The following is a 24,853-nucleotide window of genomic DNA, read 5'->3' as shown; positions in this document are numbered from 1 at the left end:
TCCGTATATAGATTCTGCCTCTCCCAGATGGAAAGTCCTCCTTTATAGATGACCAGAATCCCTCCTGCTGCAACATGGCCAGGGCCCTTTCTCCCATTCTTTAAGGAGAATTAGAGCAGCACTTCTCACATTTATATAACACGCCAATCATCAGGAATCTTGTTGAAATTCAGACTCTGGCTCACCAGGTCTGGAATGAGACCTGAGATTCTCATTCCTAACAAGCTGCCCTGTGACGACACTGCTGCCGGTCCATGCTCTGAGTAACAAGGATATAGACTGCCTGTTTACCACCCTCAGAGCAGCCCCTACGTTTTCTTCCTTCTCTGCACGACCCTCTGCTGAGCAGGCTATTTGGGGTCTCTTGAAATTCCCTGTCTCTTCTTGCTCCCACGCATACCTTGCCAAACCCTCACACCCTGCAAAGGAATGTGGTGCCTGTGTCTACTGCTGTCGTTGATTTTTTTTTGTTTTAATTTGAAATAAACCTTTAAGGCAGTTTTCAGAGTCAGGTTAGCCCTGATACGTATCATGGAAGAGTAACAACACTCTCCAACGATAAAGTCACACAGCTGGGAGTGCTGAACGGGATGGGAAGAAGGCTTCTCCCCAGGTCACCAGCAGTCCTCAAGCTTGGCTCCCATCTGCCACACTAGCTAGTCCAATCCCAGCAGCTTCTCCAGAAGGCTCCCCTCTGCAGTTTGGTCTCAGATGCTGGGAAGTGTTGTCTCTGACACGGCCACAGCGAGCTTCGGAAACCAAGAGTGTACTGCTGGACCCGAGGGATGGAAGTGTCTTCTGGTGGCCTCAGGGGTGTGTGTGTGTATGTGTGTGTGTGGTATCTGTGTGTGTGTATACATGCACACACATGTGTGCAAGTATGTGTGGTTGTATATGTGGATAGGGGTTTGAGTGTGTGTGTCTTGTGTCTATGTATGCATGGATGGATTGGAGCGTGTGTGTATGCTTTGCCCCCGATGTTCCAGTTCAGGAAAGCTTTAATCACACAGAGCAGCACTGAACTCTTCCTGCATGGGCCTGGGGGCTGGACAGTGTCCCTAGGCGGGCCCTGCAGATGTGAGCGGCCCCACCGTCCCTTGCTGCTGCTGCCCCTTGCGTCTTCGAGAGCCAGTGCCCGCCTCCTTGCTCTCCTTCCTGGCCAGGTTCCTGTTGGCATTCTCCCGCCGGCCCTGGCCTCCCTTCCTCCTCTTCTGCCCTGAAACAACCAGACAGCAGGAAGAATCAACAAAGGATGTGCAGGGAGCCCCTGGGCATGGCCACAGGCCCTAGGAGGGGAGTGTGAGGAAGCCGGAAGGGGAGGCAGGGAGGAGGCTGGAGATGCTGCCTGTAGGTAGTTGGGTCATGGTGACCTGCTCTGACAGCAGCCACTTCAGAGGACCCTGAGGCATGAGCACTGAGAGGCAGCCCAAGAGCCCTGTCACTCCCCAACCCTCAAGGCACACAAGACATCATCCTCTTCCTCATGGGTTCCTCAGATCTTGGATCCCAATGGACCAAGAGCACTTCCCAGGTATTCAGTGCAACCCTCAGAACAGGCAGGACTGCCCCCATCCCCTCCCCACCACCAGCCACCTCTGGGGCCAGGCAAGAGCAGCAGCCACCTCCTTGCCAACTGCAGGCTGTGTGACTTTGGTGGAATCACTACAGCTCTCTGGGTCTTAGTGCTCCTTTCGCCCACCCATCTGGCCTCCGAGGGGCCTTCTAGTATGAACATCCACTAGCTCAGAAGAAATGGGGAAACTGGAAGGATATTGACCACAGAAGCTTCCAGTTTCTACCATGCAGAGTTCCAGGGCCCTGTTCTCTGCCAGGACATGGCATCTGGATTGGACAGCATGAGGTCTTGAGTTGTGGGTGCCCCATCTGGCCTTGCCCTGAAGCTTTCTCCTGAACCGTGGGCAGGAAGCAGAGATGGTGGGACCTGCCATGGCTGGTGCCTGAGCGCTGACCCCAAGGAAGCAGAGGCTGCAGCTCACCCTCAGGACACGGCACCCTCCTCACTGTGCACCTCCGGGTCTCCTTGGTGTCAGAGCAGGCAGCATGGTCCCCTCCAGGGGCATTGAGAACCCTGCGTGTCCGCTCCTCGGAGCCCCTCCGGAAACCACAGAGCTTCTTCTTCTTGGAGCAGGGCCCCCATGGGGACCATTCGCTCATTTCACATTGCGCTGGCAGGAAGAGAAGGGAAGGGAGAGTAGGACAAGGAGGAGGGGATCAAATCTCCTCCCCTGGCCCGGAATAGCCCAGGGGAGCATCTCCCACCTGCCTTCTGCCTGGACCTCAGGCTGCAGGTATCTTTAGTCCAGAGGGCAGAAGAGTCCTTGGAGACCCAGAAAAGAGTGGTAGGGTAAGCTCTCCCTGCACAGTGCCCCAGCCCACCCACTCTCTGGCCAGACCCTTACCCAGCCCCTCCTCCTGGGGTCCTGGACCCTCTGCCCACAGTGCCTGCCATGGCTTACCAGGACTACTGCACTCCATGGTGCCATTGGCAGCTGAGGAGCCCTCGGGACAGGCTGGATAGCAGCGGCCCTTGTGCAGGTACAATCCCTCCTTACACTTAGTGCAGAAGTTATGGCTGAAGCAGGCCTCACAGTGCTCGATCTTGCATTCTGAGGAGAGGACAAATTGGGGGCTTCTGGCCCAACCTAGAAGGAACATTTTCCCTCATTCCCAGCCCCAACACCCTCCCTTCTGTCCACATCCACCTACATGGAGGGCAGGACCCTGGCCTAGAGCTGCAGTTACTGCAGAGGAATCTCGGGAGGAAAGGGAAAGGAAGGGCAGTGGCAGGCCAGGGAAGAAGAAGCTGAAGCAGCTGCTCCTGAGGGCTGGCTGGGACTCTTGCCACCGTCAGCCAACTCGAACATGAAGCCAGTCTCAGTCCCTGGAACCCAAGGTGAGGCTCAAGAGAGCAGTTTCAGAGGAGGAGGGTGGGGCCCTCTGGGCTTGGCGGGGGTGGGACAGGAGTGTTTCAGCATCTCACAGCATCCACAGGGCCACCCTAAACAGAGCTGAACTGCGGGGCAGAATGGCCCCCCAGAGAGTGGCTGTGTGATCTCCTCTTCCCTCATTGCTGGGCGTCTACAATACCCCAAACTGTGGTTCTCTTCCTGCCTGGGGCAGAAAGAATCAGCACGGAGGAGGGGGAAGCCATCCTATGGCAAATTCCTTTCCCTCTGCAAGGCTGAGTTCCAGGAACCGCCTTGGTAGGACTCCTGGGTCCCTCCCTGATTCCCTGCTGCCAGTTCTCTCCTCTGGGGGAATGGGAGCAGGGTGGGTCCTCCAGGGCTTGGCTGAAAGCAGGCAGGGTCTTTCACAATCTCTCCTTCCCAGAGTGCAGGCGAGGCTGACTTCCTCCCAGGCTCTGGCACCTGAAGCCCACGCTGCCAGTTTCCTAGGAGCTGGCGTAGCCAGGAGCTCCCCACCCCAAGGACCCTGAGGACCAAGAGGGTAGCTCCCAGGGTCCCACCTCCATCCTCACAAACTCCCACCATCCTCCAGGCTTATCTCAGCCTCACCTCTCTCCTTCCCTTCTTCCTTCCCTCCCTGGTGCTCTGATTCCTGGGTTTGGTTGCCAGTCAAATAAGAACAAAAATAAGAACAATAGCAGCTACCATTTGTTGAGTGCCAGACACTAAGGGCTTTACGTGCGTGTCTCACAACAACCCTAGGGGGTAAGAACTCTTAAAGATGAGGCATTGAGAGGTGGAGACGTGCTCAAGGTCACACCATGAAGAAGCAGCAGAGTTGAGCTCAGAACCCAGTCTAGTCTTGGACCAGTCATTTACCTTCCGGGCCTCAATGTTGTCAGCCCTGAAAAGGGTACCATCAGTTGTGTCCTGTCTCCCTTCCAGTGTTGTTGTGAGGCTCAACTGATATGAGACCTGCAAATGCATTCTAAATGGCAAGGCACTGAACAGGTGGTGGGGGCACTGGCATTGTCTCCCTGAATGTGTTCACATGTGTCCCCCAGCACATCACAGCTGCATCTACAGAGAAGGGATGGAGATACGGCAGCGTGTGCCTTGGAGCACATGGAGCTGTAGCTGGTGTGGAAATGAGGAGCCAGAAGACCAGGGAGCGAAGAGAGTGGAAGAGCAGGCTGCCTGAGCTTGGATTCCCCTGCAGCCCATGTGGAGCTAACCGTGGTTTTTAAGCAGAAGTGTGATGGGATGGGTTGTATGTCTCAGAAATGTGATGGGATAGGAATAGGTTCTGTGTCTCAGAAGTGTGATGAGATAGGTTGTGTGTCTCAGAAGTGTGATGAGATAGGTTGTGTGTCTCAGAAGTGTGATGGGGTAGGGTGTGTGTCTCAGAAGCATCTTTCTGGCTGCATTGCAGAAGGTGGACTTCTGGGAACCAGATGAAGGCTGGAGGACAGATGAACAGGCTATTGCAATGATCCAGGAGCAAGGTGCTGGGAGGCTGGGGAGGACAGTGGCAGTGAGGACAGACAAGAGACGACAGACAGGCTCTGATGATTGGATGGATGGGGTGGGAGAGGTTGGCACTCAGGGCTGTGGCTTGGGTGACAGGTTGGGACATGGAGGGTAACCTGTGGGAATACAGGTAGGGGCAGGTGCGAAGGGAGGAGACAGGGTTCCAGTATTTACACACCAAGGTGGAAGTGTGCAGCTGGATACTTGAATCGGCGCCTCATCTCCTCTCCTCAGAGCCCCCTCTGCTCCTCTCACCAGCCACCAGTGGTTCAAAGCACTCTCCCCCAGTCCAGAGCTTCTAGTGCCCCCTACCCCCGACAGCCTTGCCCACACTCACTGATGCACTTGTTCATGTCGGGGTTGCGGACGTCGAAGTATCCAGGTGGGCAGGACGGCAAGCAGACGCCCACCTGGCGGATGTCGTTCCTCTCCAGCAGGATGAACAGCTTGGGCGAGCACTTGAGGCAGCCGTTGACTTCAGAGCAGAGCTCACAGCCTTTGGCACAGGCCTGGCTCCCCTCGGCACTGACTGCAAAGGTGGAGCAGGGATGAGAGGCGGCTGTGGAGAGAACCTCACCTATCCAGATTCTGACAAGGATGGGAAGTGAATAGATCGGCGTTTCCTTCCACAGAAGGAATATGCTTCTCAGAAAGCACAGGCCAGGCAGGCAGCTGTCTGCAAGGCTGCTTTATACACCTTCCCAGTAGCTTTTCTCCAGAGAGCTAGCAACAGATGCTGACCCATGTGCCTCCCTAGCTCCAGGCATGACATGAACTTACTCTCTAGGCCAGCTCCACCATCCCCAGAGAAGCAACCCAAGCTGCACCCTTCCTGGAATTTCTCCACTCTCCCCAGAGCACAAAACAGTCAGCCTTAGGTATAGAAGGAGGGTTTTTTAAATTTCTGAGAAAGTTTTAAGGGCAAGAGGGATAAAGAGTGAAACAGAAAAGGAACACCTACCCAGACACACAAAGACAACTGGAATAACCTATGTCTAGAACAGGGGTCTCAACCACGGATGATTTTGCTCCCTAGGGAACATTTGGCAATGTCTGGAAACCTTTTTGATGATCACACCTGGGGAAAGGGGTTGTTACTGGCATCAATTGGGTAGAGACCAGGGATGCTGCTAATCATCCTATAATGCATCAGGCACAGAAAAGAATCATTTGGTCCAAAATGTTAATGGCACTGAGGCTGAGAAACCCTGGCTCAGAATCATCCTTTGAAGCTGGGCGTGGTGGCTCACGCCTGTAATCCCAGCACTTTGGGAGGCTGAGGCGGGCAGATCACCTGAGGTCAGGAGTTCGAGACCAGCCTGGCCAACATGGTGAAACCCCATCTCTACTAAAAATACAAAAATTAGCCAGGCATGGTGGCGCACGCCTGTAATCCCAGTTACTCTAGAGGCTGAGGCAGGAGAATCGTTTGAACCTGGGAGGCGGAGGTTGCAATGAGCTGAGATTGTGCCACTGCACTCCAGCCTGGATGACAGAGCAAGACTCTGTCTCAAAAAACAAACAAACAAACAAAAAAGAGAACCATCCTTGGAGGCTTCGTGGTTTTCCATCCCAGCATTGAGTCTCAGGATCTTTGATCTCACTCATGGAGCCCCTTCCATGGACCTTGCACAGTGTGAGCCCTGGGGACAGAGGCAGACAAGCCACTCTGTAGAGGAATTGAACTTTCAGTAGAGCAGACAGACCCACAAATAGGTGAATGCTGACAGTCACAGGGCCAAGCAATAGTGGAGCCAAAAAGAAGGAGGGAAACAAGCCACAAAGGAGGTGTCATTGAGGCCACGTCTTAGATAATTTGTACAGATGTGTCCTTTAGGAAGTAGAATTAAGGGCACTCAGGGAGCAGGACCACAGAGGTGTAAAACTAGGGAAAGGCGGAATTGCAGATAACTTGGGGTGGAGATGGGAATAGGAGGAGAGTGGTGAAAGGTAAGGTTTTCTATCTTTATATCATACTAAGGAACTTGAACTTGATCCTGCCAGATGGCATTTCCCAAAAAGCACTCCTTACAACTTGATTCCCCCAACTGTGAATAGGAAAATGTGGAGAAAGGCTACTGTGTCAGGTAAGACCAGGAACCAGTGGGTCAAACAAATCTAAACAGATTTCTTTACTGCAGGCCTAATGGAAGCTTTATTACTCTCCTGTGTGCAGTGACTCTCTGAGCGGGGCACAGAGTGAATTGCATTTCCCAAGCATGTTGGCCACAGAACACTTGTTTTGGGACCTTCTCAGACTGTTTAGACATCAGGGAGCCATTAGAACATGTTAAGCAGGGATGAGACCTGGTCCAATTTACATGTTGGGAAATTATCTCTGGGAGCCAGGGTGGAGACCGGAGATGGAAGAACTGTTTGGGAGGAAGCTGACTAGATCATCCAGGTGAGAAAAGTGAGAACGTCTTAAAATTCTGTTCCACAGGGATAGAGGGAAAAAAGATAGATTTGAGAGATGCTTGGAAATGCAACCCGTAGGACATCGTGGCTAACAGGCAGAGAGGAAAGAGGCGTGGGGAGCAGCCTGGGGTGATTCCCAGATGTTTGGCCTGGGGTGTGGGTGAGCCGTGGGGCCAGACATGAAAAGAAGCCCATGGCAAGAGAAGCAAGTTGAGAGGGAAGGAGAGGAAGGAAAGTAGTTACATGGGGTGGAGATGGGAATGGGAGTGGAGTGGTGAAAGGTAAGGTATCCTGTCTTTATATCATGCTAAGGAACTTGAACTTGATCAAGAAGGGCAACAAGAGCCAGGCAGCGGCCAGGTGCAGTAGCTTACGCCTAGAATCCCAGCACTTTGGGAGGCTGAGGTGGGTGGGTCACCTGAGATCAGGAGTTCAAGACCAGCCTGGCCAACATGGCAAAACCCCATCTCTACTAAAAATACACAAAATTAGCTGGATGTGATGGTGGGCACCTGTAATCCCAGCTACTCAGGAGGCTGAGGCAGGAGAATCACTTGAACCTGGGAGGTACAGGCTGCAGTGAGCTGAGATCATGCCATTGCACTCCAGCCTGGGTGACAGAGCAAGACTCTGTCTCAAAAAAACAAAACAAAACAAAACAAAACAAAACAAGAGCCAGGCAGTGAGGAGCTGCAGATACAGGCATAAGGCAGAGAGCTGGGAAAATCAGAATAGAGATGGTGGGAGATGGTACAGGGTAGTGGACCCAGAGCCCCAGCTTCAGAGTCATCAGGACCCAAAGCCAGATTCCCAGTCTGGGAAGCTGGGCAAAATACTGAATGTCCTGTGCTTCCCTGAGAAGGGGAGATGAGGATGTCCACTCTGGACAGCTGCTGGGGTGAGTCTATGCTGCGGGAATCATTCCTGGTTTCAGAACAGGAGAACATAGAGGAGTCAGGAAGGAGAGCAACCGAAGGAAGGAAGATGATAACAAACACCAAATCATCACAACAACACAGCAGTAACCACAGTGGCGGCAGTGTGTTACTAAATGTTGATTACTTACTCTGTGGCAGCAGTATTCTCAGTGCTTGACAAGTATTAACTCATTTAATCCTTACAACAACCCATGAGGTAGGTACTATTGTTATTATTTTTCAAATTTATTGTTATTATTATTATTATTATTTTTGAGACAGAGTCTCACTGTGTCACCCAGGCTGGAGTGCAGTGGCACAATCTCCGCCTCCCAGGTTCAAGTGATTCTCCTGCCTCAGCCTCCTGAGTAGCTGGGATTACAGGCACCTGCCACCATGTCTGGTTAATTTTTTGTATTTTTATTAGAAATGGGGTTTCACCATGTTGGTCAGATTGGTCTTGAACTCTCAACCTCAGGTGATCCACCTGCCTAGACCTCCCAAAGTGCTGAGATTACGGGCGTGAACCACCCCACTTGACCTATTATGCACATTTTTATAGATGAGGGAATGGAAAGGTAAATTACTTGAACAAAATTTCTCAGCCAGTATGTGTTTCAGGTAGAGGAACAAAGTTTAGGGAGCCCAGGGTAGGACAATATGAGGTGGCACGGAAACTATATATTTTTGGAAAATGGAATTTATGGGCTGGGTGTGGTGGCTCATGCCTGTAATTCCAGCACTTTGGGAGGCTGAGATGGGCAGATCACTGCAGCCCAAGAGTTCAAGACCAGCCTGGGCAACATAGGGAGACCCCGTCTCTATTACAAAAAATAATAATAGACTGGCTAAGGTGGCTCACACCTGTAATCCCAGCAGTTTGGGAAGCTGAGGCCAGGAGTTCGAGATCAGCCTGGTCAATATGGTGAAACCCCGTCTCTACTAAAAATACAAACATTAGCTGACCGTGGTGGCACACACTTGTAATCCCAGGTACTCAGGAGGCTGAGGCATAAGAATCACTAGAACTCGGGAGGCAGAGGCTGCAGTGAGCCAAGATTACCTCTGCACTCCAGTTTAGGTGATGAGCAAGACTCTGTCTCAAAATAATAATAATATAAGATAAAAATAAAAATCATGATCATTCTTGTTGGTAGAATTATTGTATGAGCAAAAATACTCCAAATGCGACATTGAAGTTATGAGGGAGCACTTCGGATTATTTTTCTACTCTGGGCCTTTATTCAGTTGTGTTACAAATTTACGAGTCATTATCTATTTTAGGCACCACTTCCACTTTAAAGATATTAAATCGTCTATGATGCACTGTTTTGATTTAATTCATTGTTGACGTGAATGTGCCTTCTAGGTTTCTGCCTTAGTTTCAGTAACGGCAGTTATCCCGGCGTCCCATTTGCAGCCCTCTCCAGCGATGCTGCCATACTCATTTCTTTCTTCATTATCACCCGTGCTAAGAACAGGTTTGCAAAAGGCGCCCTTTCAGATCTGCTGCCCACCTTCCATTCCACTAGCAACAAGTCCCTGTGTGCATTTTTCTTCAGTGCCCTCAATGGCACCACAGAGAAAGTGTGGCATACCCGGGGAAGGAAATCTGGAATCAGGTCAGCATGGCGGGAACGTGGAGCAAGTGATGAGGCAGGAAGCTGGAGAGGGAAGCAGGGGCTAGATGAGGAAGAATCCTGAGCCTGGATTAAAGAGTTCACACCCTATCCTGAAGGTCAGAAGGAATCAGTGGGAGGTTTACAACAGGAAACACAGTCAGGATTCCATTTTAGAAAGATCACTCGGTAGAGTGGAGAATGGATTGTCCGAGGGCAAGAGTGGAGACAGGAAGACTCCCAGGCTAGAACTCCAGTCCAGGAGAGCTGGGCTGAGCCAAGGAGAGGGGAGGGAGTAGACACACGTGAGATGGTCAGGCGGCAGGGTCAACAAGACGGGGCGAAGCATTCAACAAGAGGGGGTGAGGGGCAGGGGCAAGGTGACCTTGAGATGCTGGGCTTGTATAACAGCCCTTCCTGGGAGAGGAACCACAGGAGGAGGAGGGGGTTTGGGTGGGAAAATGATGAGTAGCTAAGTATTAGACAAGTTGAGTTTGCGGTTCCTGTGGAACATCCAGGGAATGATGTCTGTTAGGCAATTGAACACATGGGTCTGGAACTCAAGAGAACTATTTTGGCTGGAGATTGAGACGCGGAGTCATTTCTTTCTTTCTTTTTTTTTTTTTTTTAAGATTTTTTTTTTCTTTTTTTAAGAGATGAAATCTCACTCTGTTGCCCAGGCTGGATTGCAGTGTCACAAACATAGCTCATTGAAGCCTCAAACTTCTGGGCTCAAGTGATTCTCCTGCTTCAGCGTCCCAAGTAACTACGACTACAGTCACATGCCACCATGCTTGGCTAAAGAGAGGTGGAGTTCTTAACATCGAACAGTCATCAAAGGCATGCCAGTCCATGAGATGGCAAGAAGAGTGGGTCTGGGGAGTGAGAAGAGGACCTGGACATTGAAGAGAAGGACAGATAAGTCTTTAGTCCACTAAGAGGCAGAGGAGGAGCCAACAGACAGGCAGGGGACACTGGGAAGTATATTGCATCGTGGGAGCCAAGAGAAGAGTGCACTTAGAAGAGGGAGGCATCAACAAGACAGTTGCTTCTGAGATGTCATGTGAGCCCAACCGGGTGGTGGCAGCCCTGGTAAATGCAGTCTCAGTGGGGTGGTGGGGTGGACAGCAGGAGGCAGTGGTTCGGCAGTGAAAGGAAGGTCAGGAAGTAGAGAGAGGAAATAGCACCCCCTCTTTGAAGAAGTTGGCTGTTGGCTGGCATGGGGGCTCATACCCGTAATCCTAGCACTTTGGGAGGCTGAGGCTGGAGGATTGATTGAGTCCAGGAATTTGAGGCTGCAGTGAGCTATGATTGGGCCACTGCACTCCAGCCTGGATGACAGGGCAAGACCCTGACTCAAAAAAAAAGAAGCTGATAGTTAGATCTGTGGGAGCAGAAGAGCCTGGGTGGTGCCTCAGGCAACACCTGCATTTAACAGCTAGGCAAGAGGAAGCAGGCTGGGGAAAGAAGTGGAGAAGGATCCTTGGAGAGCTGGGAGGAGACTGAGAGACAGAGGTGCCAGGAATCAGATTGAAAAGGGAGAGATCTTCAGGAACCAGGGCTGGGAGGAAGCAAGGCCAGTGAGCTCTGAAGCAAATCTACAAGACTTGACTCTCAGTGGTCATTGATTAGGTGACCTTGAGAAGGGCAGTTTTGGTGGAGAGGTGGAGATGAGAGCCAAACCACAGTGGGCTTCGGGGTGAGTGGAGGGGAAGGAGTGGAGATAAAGCCAGAAGGGCAACAGAGAAAATCAGAGATCACAGACAGAGAAGGGGAGAGCACGGCTGGGGGTGGGGAATGTGATTATAAGACTCAGAGGCAGGGGACATTGATGGAGTAGAGACCCAAGGACACGAGGAAATGGGAGCATCAAGACATGGGGAGGGCTCAGACGCTGAGGCTGGCCTTGGTTAGGGGGAGGGACCAGGGGCTGCAGTCAGGGACAAGGGGGTCAGGGAGCTGAGCTCCATGAGGGTTTGGGGGCTCAGAAGAGGAATGGGGGCTCAGTTACAGGCGGGGTCAGTTCAATAAGGAAAGGGATGTTTATCAAGGGGGACAGAAAGCACAGGATGTTCTCAGCTCAGAGAGGCAGTGAAGGGATCGGGGGACAGGAGAGGGGGCTCAACAATGAGAACGTGCCCTTGAAGGAGGGGTCCAAGGAAGATGGTTCATATTTGGGGGAAATGCATAATGATTCAGAGCAGGAAAACCAAGGCTTATTTATTCCACAGATGTTTACTGCACACCTCACAGGTGCTCAGGGCTACTAGGAGCCGGAACGTGGAGGTATAGCCACAAAGGCCCACCCAGGACGAGGGAGACACATCTGGATGTAGAGAGGCAGAGGGCACTCCGCGACCCAGAAGCCTAGGGGAGGAGGGTGTTCCACACAGGAGGAACAGCCAGTGCAAAGCCTCTGAGGCACTGAGTATCCTGGATCGACCATGGCATGGAAAATAGGGCTTTATATAGCACGTGCCTGTAATTCCAGCTACTCAGGAAGCTGAGGCAGGATCACTTGAGCCTAGGGGTTGCAGACCAGCCTGGGCAACATAGCAAGATCCCACCTCAAAAGGAAAAAAAAGAACATAGAGTTTTATATATTCTCTCTCTCCTTCTCTCTCTCTCTCTCTCTTTTTTTTTTTTTTTAAATGGAGTCTCACCCTGTTGCCCAGGCTGGAGTACAATGGTGCGATCTTGGCTCACTGTAACCTCTGCCTCCTGGGTTCAAGCGATTCTCCTGCCTCAGCCTCCCGAGTAGCTGGGATTACAGGCATACACCACCAAGCCCAGCTGATTTTTTGTATCTTTAGTAGAGACAGGGTTTCACCATGTTGGCCAGGCTGGTCTCAAACTCCTGACCTCGTGATCTGCCCATCTCAGCCTCCCAAAGTGCTGGGATTACAGGTGTGAGCCACCATGCCTGGCTGAGCTTTATATATTCTCTTGGTGAGGAAAGCGACCAATGGAAGGGCATCGTTGGGTTGGTAGTTTAGAAAGCTCCCCTCTAGCTGGGCACAGTGGCAGACGCTATAGTCCCGTCTACTTAGGAGGTTGAGACAGGAGGATACCTTGAGCCCAGAAGTTTGAGACCAGCCTGGGCAACATAGCGAGATCAAGACCCTCTCTCTAAAAGAAAAGAAGGAACAAAAGCAAGAAAGTTACCTCCTGCTGCTGCCTGTTATGGGAGTTGTGCAGGGGAAGCGGCCTTGCAGGGCTATAAGCCTGGCTGAGGAGGCCAGGTGGACTCTGAGGGTGAGAGGTGCTTGTAGGAGAGGGAGCCTCCTTCCTGGCTTCTTCAGCACCCCCAGCTCTGCCCTCCCCACCAACCACTGCCCCCCACCAACCCCACCTCCCTCAGCTCCCAAGCACCCTGCTCTCCAGCCCACTTCGCTGAGCCAGCAGGGCAAGGCTGTGCCCTCAATTCCCCCTCTCCTAGCCTCCTTCATCCTATGCAAAGCTCTTTTAAGTTGCTGTGGCTATGATGAGGCAATGCTCCAGGGCAGCTCAACCCCACACCCCTTGAAGAATGGTTCTGGATCGCTGCCCCTCCTCCCTAGGGGCTTCATTTCTTCCAGTTCCCAATTTCTTCATCCCCAGGAATCTTTCTTAAACTAAAAATCTGATTGTTTTACACTCCTTCGTCTTATCTATCAAGAGCTCCCTATCACCTACAGAATTAAGACCCAGCTCCTTGCCTGACCTTAAAAGCTTTTGTGGGCTCATCCCATCCACCTTACCCCTCAGCACCACTCCTAAGCAATATCAAACCATTTTTGTTTCTCTGGACACGTCACACTATCTCACACCTGTGTGCCTTTGTTCAAGTTGGTCCTTCTGCCCAGAACACTCTCCACCTCCTTTTGAGTCTGACCAACTCCCTCAAGCCTCAGAACTAAAGTCACCTCCTTCAGGAAGTCTTCCTGATCTCACCTCCCTGCAGAGTCTCAATGGAGTATTTCTCTGTGTTCCCACACCCCTAGTACTTGAATCTGTCATGGCGAACGTCACCTTGTATTGATATTATCTGCCAACGTGTCTTTTTCTCTCACTAAAAGAGCTTCGGCAGGCAGAGCCCGTCATTTCTGAATGGGAGCTCAGTAAAGGATAAGGCTCCACAAGGGTATAAGGTTGAAGATATGGTGAGTGAGACAGAGGCTTGAGATGAGGGGTGGTGTATGGATGGATCTTAATGAAGATTCACTACAGTGGAGGGACCAGGATGGAACATGGATGAGGGACTCAGGTGGGATGGGTCAGGGACAGTGGTGGATGGAGAGAACTCACCATGACCCAGAGAGTGATGATCTTGGTTTTGGGGTGGAATCTAGTCTTGGAGGAACTGGGTTTGGTAAGAGAGGCCTGAGTTCAGTTGGCGAGGGTAGGAGGATAGGGAGCAGGGCCTCAGCCAGGAGACTGAGGAAGTGAGTAGGCCAGGGCCCCTCTCAGGCCACATGCTGTCCCAGGAGGTGGATCTATCCCTGTGGCTTTCTGAGACCTGCACATTCAGAAAGTCCTGGGTATGTCCTGCTGGTAGGACCTAGGATTCTTCTTTTTTTGAAACCATCTCGCTCTAGCACCCAGGCTGGAGTGCAATGGTACAATCTCAGTGCACTGCAAACTCCGCCTCCCAGGTTCAAGCCATTCTCCTGCCTCAGCCTCCCGAGTAGCCAGGACTACAGGTGCACACCACTGTTCCTGGCTAATTTTTGTATTTTTAGTACAGACAAGCTTTCACCATGTTAAGCAGGCTGGTCTCGAACTCCTGATCTCAGGTGATCCACCCGCCTCAGCCTCCCAAAGTGCTGGGATTACAGGCGTGAGCCACCATGCCCAGCCAGACCCAGGATTCTAAACTAAGCTCTCGACTGCGAGCTTAGTTTAGATCCTCACTTTTTCTTACCTGGGCTGTTTGCCTCCCACCTCAAGCCACCTCCCCCACCCAGCAGCTAGGCTCTGGGCTCCCTGATGAAACCCTCAGTGGCTCCTTACCCACTGTAGCTGGAGTCAGGCCAAGTCCAAACTCCTCAGCCTGGCAGGTGCGAAGAGCTTAATGACCTGACCTCTACCCTGCATTGTCTTGTACCTGGACCCTCCCCTCAGCCTCAGACAGCTTCCTTGTTCTGTCCTAGTGGGTTCTGGATGGCTTGTTTAGCAGCAGAACACTTCTTTCCAACAGAAAACATATGAGTACAGCTTCTCCAGTGGAAATCCTAGGGCTCCCCAGAACCCCCTTGATAATTCATTTCCCCAGCTACTCCTAGCTGCACCCCACTTCCTAAAGGAACACTCTGTGCCTCCTCCCAACTCCCCGGGGCTCTCCATGCCCTCAGGTTTTCTCCCATGCAGCATTCCTGAACTGGATTGACATTCTGTCTTCCCCCACTCGCTTGCAGCCTCTGCCCGTGAGATTCATCTCTGCGATCAGGGCCAGCTTGCAGGATCTAAATAAACATTTGTGGAATGAGCCAAGGAAGGAACGGGGATTCAGTGAGGGATGAGGGACTGTAAGGCTGTCAGTGAAGCAGGGGCAGAGGCTCTGGATGGAGGATGGGGCCGTGAGAAGAGGCACAAAGCGGGCTCCTGGCTTCTGGAGAAGTCAGGGCTCAATGAAGGAATAGAGGCTTCCTAGGAGGCAGGACTGAGACACGGGGCCCAAGAATCAGAGAGGAGAAGGGGCTCAGGAAGGAGCACACTCAGTGCAAGGGATGAGTGGGAATGAGGGCTCAGGAAGGTGCAGGGACCCCAGATCAGGGGTGAGGGCTAGCAAGAAGACAAGGGGCTTAGTGAACAGGAGTTCAGGGAGGGGCAGGGTCCTCAATGAATGGAGGAGGGGAACTTCAAGGGGACTTCACCACTCACAGCTAAAGAGAAGTTCTTTGCTCAACTTTTCTCGCTCCATGCAGGCAGACCATCACTCAGACTCTGAGATCAGACATGTCTGACTTCAAGACTGGTATATAATAGCTCAGAATGAGATTTAGATTGAGTGGCTTCTGGTGGGCCTCCTACCCTGAAGCTGAGGACTGTCAGCCAGAGTCAACAGCCCTGAGGCTCGTACACAGCACACCTACCCCCATCCCCAGGTCCACCCAGTGCCCTTCCAAGCTTGTCTTGTCAAGAGGCCAGGCACACACAGGTGTCTTGGTCTTCTTTCTTCCCTTCTCTACTTCCCCAGAATCCCTAAGGCAAAATGGTCTACACATTGTTTATATAATAATGATTTGCACCCAGAGTCTACGCAGAACTTGATGTTTTACAAAGGTGTTAAAAATATATACCTATTGAGGTGGGTGGATCACCTAAGGTCAGGAGTTCGAGACCAGCCTGGCCAACGTGACAAAACTTTATCTCTACTAAAAATACAAAAAGTAGCCAGGCATGGTGACACGTGCCTGTAATCCCAGCTACTTGGGAGGCTGAGGCAGGAGAATCGCTTGAACCTGGGATGTGGGGGTTGCAGTAAGCCAAGATCCTGCCACTGCACTCCAGCCTGGGTGACAGGGCGAGACTCCATCTCAAAACAAAACAAAACAAAATAAAACAAAACTCTCTCTCTCTCTCTCTCTATATATATATATATATAAAATCTCATGTAAGCCTTACTATCCTCCTTTACATTACATTTCAGCTTCCTGATTGCGATGACTATGGCTGTTATGTGACAAGTATTGACAAACAGCACAACCTTCATCCTTCCCTGCACCCCTGAGCCTGTCTCCACACCTCTCCCAACCCTTGCCTCTTACCATCAAGGATGTCTGTTACATCACTTGGTAATAAAAACTGGCTCATGTGCTGCCATGGCTGTTAGCTGTGGCCGTATGAAAAGTGAGCAAGCACGTCAAAATTGCTGCAGGAGATTTACCATCGCTAGGACCAGGCCCTTTCTGATGCCAAGTCTAGTACTTCCTTTCCTTTTCAATACAACAGACTTGAACTCAGGTCCCGTGACCTCTGGTTTAGCCGGGCATGAGGCTTTGCATGTGTGAGGGTCAGCGTTAAGCACACGTGCACGTTGCCTGAATGTGAATGGTTCCTCCCATTCTCTCTCTCTCTGTCTCTCTCTCTGTCTCTCATTTCGGAAATAGAGGAGACTGATTATAAACCGCTAAACCGCATCTGGCCCATGGAGTCCAAAATACTGGCCACAACAGATGAGAAGGGAGGAAAATCAAGGCCTTGCTGCTGATTAAACCTAACTGTCTCTAATTGTTTGTTAAGCCAGGGATTTTCAGCTTCACCAGTTCTCTGAGCTTCTCTCCCTGGGCTGAGTCCTGGCCTTGGCTGCTCCCGTGAAGCCCCGGCAAAACCCCACTGCTTTTCAACCTTTACTGGGGGGCCTCCATCTGCAGGGAAACTTGAAGCAAGAGGGGGCTGGGCTAGACTTCAGGAAGACCTCCTACCTGTGGGCACGGCATCTTCTCATGGCAGATGTCAAAAGACAGATGAGGACTTGGGACTCTGGAGTCCCCCACCCTCTCCCTCGTGTGGGCCCCTCACACACAGTGGCCACCCCTACAGCTCTAGGGTCCCATCACTGGAGACCTTAAGCAGAGGTTGAGGAGTGCCTATCAAGGGGCTGGGGACAGATTACCCTTGAACTCCATCAAATTTGGCTTTCAAGAAGACTGGGCCCACAGGCATTAGGAGACCTGGGTTCCAACATCAACTGTATCTCGTTAGACCTGTTTCTTCCCCTTTCTTAGCATCTGTACAATGATAGGATTTTGGTTTTCTTTTTTTTTTTTTTGAGACGGAGTCTCGCTCTGTCGCCCAGGCTGGAGCGCAGTGGCCGGATCTCAGCTCACTGCAAGCTCTGCCTTCCGGGTTCCGGTCATTCTCCTGCCTCAGCCTCCCGAGTAGCTGGGACTACAGGCGCCCGCCACCTCGCCCGGCTAGTTTTTTGTATTTTTTAGTAGAGACGGGGTTTCACCCTGTTAGCCAGGATGGTCTCGATCTCCTGACCTCGTGATCCGCCCACCTCGGCCTCCCAAAGTGCTGGGATTACAGGCTTGAGCCACCGCGCCCGGCCTGGTTTTCTTTTTAAGCTATGAGAACCCTCTCTTCAAACGACATCTCATGTGGATGCTCATTACCAAAAGCAGGGAAAAGTGAGACTGCTCTGGTTTGAAGGGTGGTCAGGCCAGACCCCTGCCTGCTTGTCTCCCCTTCGATGCCACTGTAGCTCCCTGAATCCCACTGGGCATGGTTTAAAAGTCACAGCAGTGGACAGTCTCCTGATCCTCCCTCCTCCACTGTTCCTGCCCCATGATCTGGGCAGGGGAAGCCCTGTTACCCAGTGCTAAGCTGTGCAGAGCTCCTAACCCAGAAGGGTTGATGGCTGCACTTTAGCCAAAAAAGGAGCCCCAGGGCAGGGGGTTTGGGGAAGCATCTCCATGGATACCACACAAAGCTGGTGTTCTGTCAAAGCACATAATCCACAAAGGTGTAATCCACAAACTGGATCCTCACAAGAGAGGGGTTAATCTAGAAAGCGGAGTCTACAAAAGGGAAAACAGACAAAGTGAGTCATCTACAGAGTGGGTAATCTCAGTGAATTAATCCACCAACTGAATAATCCACAAACAGGATCATCTACTGAGTAATCTACAAAGCTGTAATAGACAGAGTGGAAACCTGCAAGGGTCATCATGGAATAAAACTCCTGAAGACCCCTAGTTCCCCGGTGGCCCCCTCCCACTTCCAAGGCCAGCTGTGGCCCACCACGCTCCATTACTCACTCCGCCTCTGCCTTTTCCCCTTGATCCCCCGGTTGCCGATGGTGAGGTGCGTCCAGCTCAGAACCAGGGCCACCACGCACAGCCCAAGCCGCATAGTCACACGCCAGCTCCAGGCCCCTGGTTGGAGGGGTGGTCTCAGGGAGGGTGGACAGCACACGGCTTTTGCTAACACCTCCGGGGCTGGGTCAGCAGCAGGAGGCCCAGGCCTGGGCCGTAGCCCAAATCCACCATAATCTCAGCTGGGGACAGAGAGGGTGTGGGGAGCCCAGTTCTCCATCAGCTCAAAGGGAGGTCCTCAAAGAGAGACTTCCTCAAAGGTACCTCAGAATATCACATGAGAGATCTTTTTGTCACATCAGCAGGGACTACTCCAAAAACCAACCTGTGAGGGGAGGAGAAAGAAGGGTTAATTCTGTAGTACTATGAACCCTCCCACCTATGCCTCCTGCCCTACCCAGAAGACTGGGAGCTCAAAATGTTTGGACGTTATGAGTTACCTACCTAGCACCTTTCTAGAAGAACTCCGCTCCTTTTCCTATCTTGCAGAACTCCCTAACCTGGGACTGGAGCCGGCAACCTGTGTAGCCAGAATATGGCGGACATTCAAACCAAACTTGTGGATCACTGATGATTTCTCAATAACGGGAGCCAGTTGGTCCCACCCCTGCTTCCTGTTGTCCAGCTCTAACTGGAAGTCCTTCCTTAAGTCTACCCTACAGACCTCATGCTGCAGTAATATCCTCTCTCTTGAAGAGGAGCTCTCTCTCTCTCTGTCCTTCCATGAGTGACCCCTCAGCCTTTTGTTCCTGGGGCTGAGTCACCCATGTGCCTTTCACCTGTCCTGGAGCTAGAGCAGTGGCCCCCGGCAAGCTGGCAGACTCTGCGTGGCCCTCTGGGCTTGGCGGGAGAAAAGGAAGTAAGGCTTCCCCCGGCCACAGAAACTCTGACACAGCAGGCCCGGCGGGCCTGGCCTTTGTGAGAGGATAAAAGAGGCAGCAATGCCCGCCCTGGCCAGAGACACAGAGAATGGGGATAATCCCCCAGCCCAGTGAGAGCCAGGTCTCTGGACCTGCTGGCCGGCTGGGGTGATGGGGGCAGGGGAGCCGGTCCCTCCCCTGAATCAGATGTGTCTGGGAAGTTGGACATCTGAGCCCAACCTGGGAGTGAGAATGAAAACCCTGCTGCCCCCTCATGGGATCACACATTCATGCTCCAATGCTCCCGAGGTTCTTTCATAGCAGCGACCTGCCCACGCACACCCCACACTCTCCCACACACACCCACAGCACAACAGAGCATGCAGGTCAATAGCACAGAGGCTCTGTAGATGCCAGGGAGGCATCACCTTCCCCTCCACTGGCTAGATGCCTTTGAACAAGTCATGCAGCCTCGCTGAACCTCAGTTTCACGTCTATAGAATGGGGACAAGCATGACTATGTCACAGGCTAGCTGAGAGTCAGAGAGTTCAGGCTCAGGAATGAGAAATCTGAGGTGCTGGAGTGGAGATGCCCCTCCCACCCCCATCCTAATCCTTTCCCCTCTAGGCTCTTCAGTGCTAGTCCACCCCCTCACCTCTCAGGGAGGCCCCAGCAAGGCCCACCTGCACGGGAGATAAATCATTATCCCCTAAGGGAGTTCAGTACCTCCCTCCTTGGCCTCTCCCGCTGGCTTTGAAGGCCAGACACACTCAAGTGGTTAAGCTGCCTGTGAGAAGTGTTTACATGAGGCTGATGGATCCCACCTGGTGCTGTGGCCGGAGCCAGCGGAGATGCCCCCAGCCATCCCCAAATGCCCGTCAGCTGCCAACCTCTGCACGCCCCTCCAGTACTCCCTGCCTGATTTACCAAAGTATTTGTATCCTCCCCAGCCCCCACTACACACTTCTATCACCCACAAATTATAGATGTCCAGTTGAGTTTATCAAACTGGGGTCTTCAGGCCCAAGAATGTAGTCTCAGAGGTTGGCTGTACAGCGTGATAGTCACGGACATAAACTTCAGAGTCAGACTGCCTGGCTTTGAATATTGGCTCTGCTACTTACTAGCTGTGTTACCTTGCTTAGCTGGTCTGAGCCTGTTTTCTTATCTGAAAGAAGGTTATTGTTGTTTATAACTTAATACATAAAACTGCTTAGAATGGTGCTGGGCACATAGTGATGACTCAATAATATTTGCTGTATTTGTTGTGATCAAAGCTTCATTTTGTGTCTATATTCTAATGATCATTCAAAAGGCAATATGAACATGCTCTGTATCATTTGGATACTAACCTTAATACTGGGCACTGTTATGCAATTTCCATATTGGCATTTATCTTTATGGTTGATTGCCTTGACACCAAAGCGATCACTCAAAGTGATAGGATTTGCCTTTAATTGCAGCATTTCTCAAACTAAGGTCTGAGAATCCCTGGCAGATCTGTTCCATGAATCCTTACAGTTGACAAACACTGCATCAGACAAACTTGGTGTTAACCCTGGATCTGAAAGACTTTGGACTCACTGCGTGATCAATATCCCTGGCGTTTCTTGGGGGCACAGAATTTCCCTTATGTATCTCTGCATTCCTTGTGCCCACCTGTCATGGTGCCTGGCAATTGAGTGTGAGTGCTCAGCAAATGTTAGCTCCCTTCTTTTTCCTCCCTCTCCTCTCCCTCTGAATTCCTTCTCCATCCTCCCAGGTCCTAGTTTTCAGCTTGACCCCTGCCACACTCACCCAGTCCTTGCCAGCGTTGATCTTCTGGCCCACTCCCACCTGAATCACCAGGAAACCACAATCTCAGCTGGGAAATCGTAAGGAGGATCCAGATGTAAATTTCACTGAAGCAAGTGACACTGGCCTCCCTCACCTCTGGGATGGGAAGAGTTGCAAGCACTTTTTGAAAAGGTACATATAGAATCAACCCTGTAAAGGGGCTAAGAGTTCCTCTACACCAGGGGATACAAATGACATGTACGATTGAAGCTGGATGTGGAGGGGGTAAACTAGAGGGTAAATGACCCATCTAAAGGGAGCATATGCCGTTCAGCTCTGACTGATTGTTGACAGACCTTCTGATTTTTCAAAAGAGGAGTGGAAAATCCAGGATCTTATATGAAATCTGATTTGAAATGCTGGACAGGTCTTAGACTAGGAACCCTGCAGCACCAAGCCCCAGAGGGCCACAGGTCCCAGCCTCAGTGGCTCCACGTTCCTGCTTCTAGTCCCTGACCCCATGTGTGCACACACAGGCACGCACACTTGCAGACACGGATAGCATGGACTAGGGCTGAGAGAGGAGATAGGAGCTGACAACTCCCTTTTAAGCAGCCTGCCTCATTTCTCTTAGAGTCCTCTGATTTCCTTTGGGCCTTGGGTTATATGGCACTGGCAGTTTATGTTTTGAGGCTCGCTCTACACAGATAGAATGGGGACTGCTGGTAGTGCCTCAGGTATTGGTAGGGGTAAGAAAGGGTATTTCTCTCTACCACTGTGGGGGGTTAGGGATTCACACTTGTTAGATGCCTCCCTCCACCTGCCATGTGCCAGGTCTTCCTTTACTCCTCACAATGGAAGGAGGAAGGTAGAATTATTTCCATTTTACAGGGAGAGAGACCTGGCCCTGAGTGATTAAGGGTCAGGGGTTACAGACCTAGTTAGGGACCAGCCCTTGGGTTTGCTACCCAGGATTGGGTGTGGGGAGGGCAGGGCAACTCGCAGGGAGCGGTGGAGTGTGAGACACAATCCAGCTTGTGGGGTGGACCTGCAAAGTGGGGACCAGGCTGGGGGCAGAGGCAGAGCTGGGACGGAAGACCAAAGAGAGAGGCCACATGGGCCTCAGAGGGGAGGACACAGGCTGGGGAGGGGAACACAGCTGGAGGTGGAGCTGAGGGCAGAAACTCAGCCCAGGGATGGGGCTGGAATCACCTTCACCTTCTTGCCTGCAACACCTTCAGAATAAAGTGGTACTCCATCAGGTGTCCGATACAGACCCAAAAATGTAAACTATCCAGATCATTTCTCATTAGCCCTCCCCGGGCGGGCTGCGGGCTGCAGAGTTTTGGCTGCCTAGCAGGCTGGCAGGCGGGGGCAGAAGAATTGCGGGCGGGGGGCGGGACCAAGTATGTGCCTGTCCGACCTGTCGGGATTAGCCTGTCGGTCGGAGCCAAGCCAGGTGCGGGGGCCGTACCCCCGCCCGCAAAAGCAAGGGCAGCGGAGGATGGCTTCTTCCACCCTCCATCACCCCCGCAAGCGCGCACATTCTTATTCCCTCCCCCACCATCCCACAGAGGCCCCAACAGGTGCCGAGGGAGACGCGGACCTGAGGTCCCCCGGCTGGCCCTCAAGAGCCAAGAGAGCTGTCCACGTCTGAGAGGCCAGTTTCACAAGAAAACTCCCGCCCCCAAGCACCCTCACCCCAAGTCCGTCCCGGCCTCCTGCGAGTCCCGGGCGAACACAGCTCCCACCTCTCCCCAACTAAGCGATACCTTCGGTTCCTGAGCGCCAGACCCCGAGGGCCAGGAAGCCGCGCCACTTCGCTGCGCACCGGGGGCCGCAGCGCATGCCGCCTGCCACGTCCAACCCAGGCCCAGGCTGTGGACTGGGGTGGGGGTTACCAGAGACCGTGGGACTTGGGGGAACCCAAACCAGTGAGACCCGGGATCAAGAACTTCTGTATTGGAGGCGGGGTGTAAACAGGGCTGGTGGACTTGGAGAATTCAGGACTGCAAGTGAGGACGATCACCCGGGGCTGCGGGATGATGGGGAGTTGGAGGGGAGGGGGCTGCCTGCTGGACTGAGGGCCGACGGGGGCGGCAGACTTGCAGGAAGGGGTGCAGGAGGTGCCCTCTCCCGATCACCGACCGGAGGGCGATCACATTCCCCTTCCTTTCGCTGTCTCCCCCCGCACCCAGCTCGAACCAGCCCCGACGGGAGGGCCCGCCGCGCCCCAGCTCCCGGGGAAGGGGGCGCTGGGGAGGAGGACGGGGCAGCTACGAGGGGACTCACCTTCGTGCTGCCAGTCGCGGCGGGGGCAGGCCCGGGAGGGGCGAGGGCGCGGCCCGCTCACCCTCCCGCTGCGGGACTGTCCTGGGCGCCCGGCTCGCCTGCGCTCCGCCCGCCCGTTCCCAAGTTGCTCAATCTGCGGACTGCTCACGCCCTCGGGGCCAGCGCCCCACCCGGCGCATCGGTCCTCCGGGGCGGCCCGGAGGGGCCCTGGTTCTCTGCAGTACCCGATCGAATGCCCTACTCCGGCCGGTCGCTCCGGGCTCTCTGCCCTGAGCTGGTGCTTTCCGTCGCGCCTCCGCTCGGCCGGAGCTCCCAGCCCGGAGAGGGGCCAGTCCTCTGCGAGCACGAGGGAGGGAATCCCCCCCTTCGCAGTCCCACCCGCGAGCCGGCCCCCCTTCCAGGGATCCGCAAGAAAAAATGGACTGGAGCGCCGGCCCGGGAGTCCGCACGTCCTTGCCCGAAGCCGGCGCCCTGCGCTCCGAGCGCGGGACTGGCAGAGGGACAAGTCCCTGGGACCGTGGGGCAGACCCTCTGCCTTTGTCCCCTGCCCCGACCCGCACCCCGGGGATTCCACGCAGCCAGAGAACCCGCAACAACTCCACTTCCGCAACAACTCCGCTCATCTTGGGGTCAGAACTGGGGCCGGAGACCCTCATGAAAACCCCAGTTTCCCCATCAGGAACCTGGAAAGTGACAAGGAACAGGCTCAACAGAGCCTGGTGGTCCTGACCACACCCTTTCCCCCTTCAGGGTCAAATCTGTGCATCTTCCCAGTACAGAAGAAATATCAAGGCTATCAGATCCTGGGCACCGAGGTGAGGACACCTCCAGAGGCAGCTGGTAGGTGAGAGTGAGGGAGATCATGGAATAACACTTAGATTCTTGTCTGGCTCTATCACTTACCAGCTGTGTGGTCATGCCTAGGTTACTTAACCTCTCTGAACCGCAAGGTTTCATCTTTTTTTAGGGTTCAATGAAATGAAGGCTACAAACTCCTGGTTAATGGTAGGAACTCCATAAATGTTTGTGGAATGAGTCTTGAACAGCTACAGACACCTGCAGTGACCCAGATGATGTTGAAGTCAAGCCTGAAGAAAGGGAGGGAAGGAGACTCACTTCTTAGAGTGGCAAACAGCTGTTCTCCAGCTTCACTTCAGATTGGGAAAGGAAAATGGGCTAAAACTATAGTTAGTGGGAGTTAAGCTAGAGCAGAAAAGATGTACTGATTGTGTGTGGGGGGGGGGGTGAGTAATCAAGACAGGCTGTGGAATCTCCCTCTTAGGAGAGCAGGGGGGACCCTGACTATTGAGTTTAAGGGCACAGGGTCATTTACGATGACAGGAGAATGGATGTAATGACCCCTAGAATGTCCCGATGGCCAGGGAACAGGGATGGTGGGTAGCCAGAAAAAGTGGAGCGGTTGGGTCCGAAATGCCCAGTGTCTGGGTTCATTCAGCCAGAGCATTGCCAAGTTTGCAGGAGGCAAACAGCCATTTCCGAGTGGGTCCAGGGGCCCCCTCCAACCTCCAACCGCCTCTCAAGTCCCTCCCCTCTCCCCTCTGCCCTGAGCCTTCCCTGCATCTAACCGGCCCTTGGCTCTGCTCCGTGTCTAATCAAACAGCCCCAAATGCCGAAAACTCAATGTTTATTTTATTTTATTTTTTTACACACTTGCATAACTTTCTGACAAGCCACGCCAGGCATTGGGCTTT

General features: G+C 52.8%; 1 protein-coding gene across 4 annotated transcripts; it reads right to left on the bottom strand.

Annotated features, from left to right (window-relative positions):
* Positions 1-455: 455 nt before the first annotated feature.
* On the bottom strand, positions 456-23,468 carry RSPO1 (R-spondin 1). Of its 4 annotated transcripts, none has more exons than XM_073007471.1 (7): positions 23,142-23,468; positions 20,871-20,937; positions 18,156-18,537; positions 4,795-4,986; positions 2,478-2,627; positions 1,998-2,186; positions 456-1,216 (listed from the first exon to the last, which is right to left on the bottom strand). In XM_073007471.1, the coding sequence occupies exons 3-7, from the start codon at positions 18,247-18,249 to the stop codon at positions 1,059-1,061; spliced, it is 783 nt and encodes a 260-aa protein (XP_072863572.1). In that variant the 5' UTR covers positions 18,250-18,537; positions 20,871-20,937; positions 23,142-23,468; the 3' UTR covers positions 456-1,058. The 4 variants fall into 4 exon arrangements, with proteins under 4 accessions (XP_072863572.1, XP_072863573.1, XP_072863574.1 ...); XM_073007472.1 differs by having other exon boundaries at positions 20,871-21,005; positions 23,142-23,465; XM_073007473.1 differs by lacking the exon at positions 20,871-20,937 and having other exon boundaries at positions 23,142-23,465.
* Between the last annotated feature and the right edge of the window lie 1,385 nt (positions 23,469-24,853).

Source organism: Chlorocebus sabaeus, chromosome 20 (genome assembly GCF_047675955.1).
Source record: "Chlorocebus sabaeus isolate Y175 chromosome 20, mChlSab1.0.hap1, whole genome shotgun sequence".
In the NCBI taxonomy this organism is placed as follows: Eukaryota; Metazoa; Chordata; class Mammalia; order Primates; family Cercopithecidae; genus Chlorocebus; species Chlorocebus sabaeus.
The sequence above is the reverse complement of the archived record's forward strand: the minus strand, read 5'-3'. Positions and strand labels throughout refer to the sequence as shown.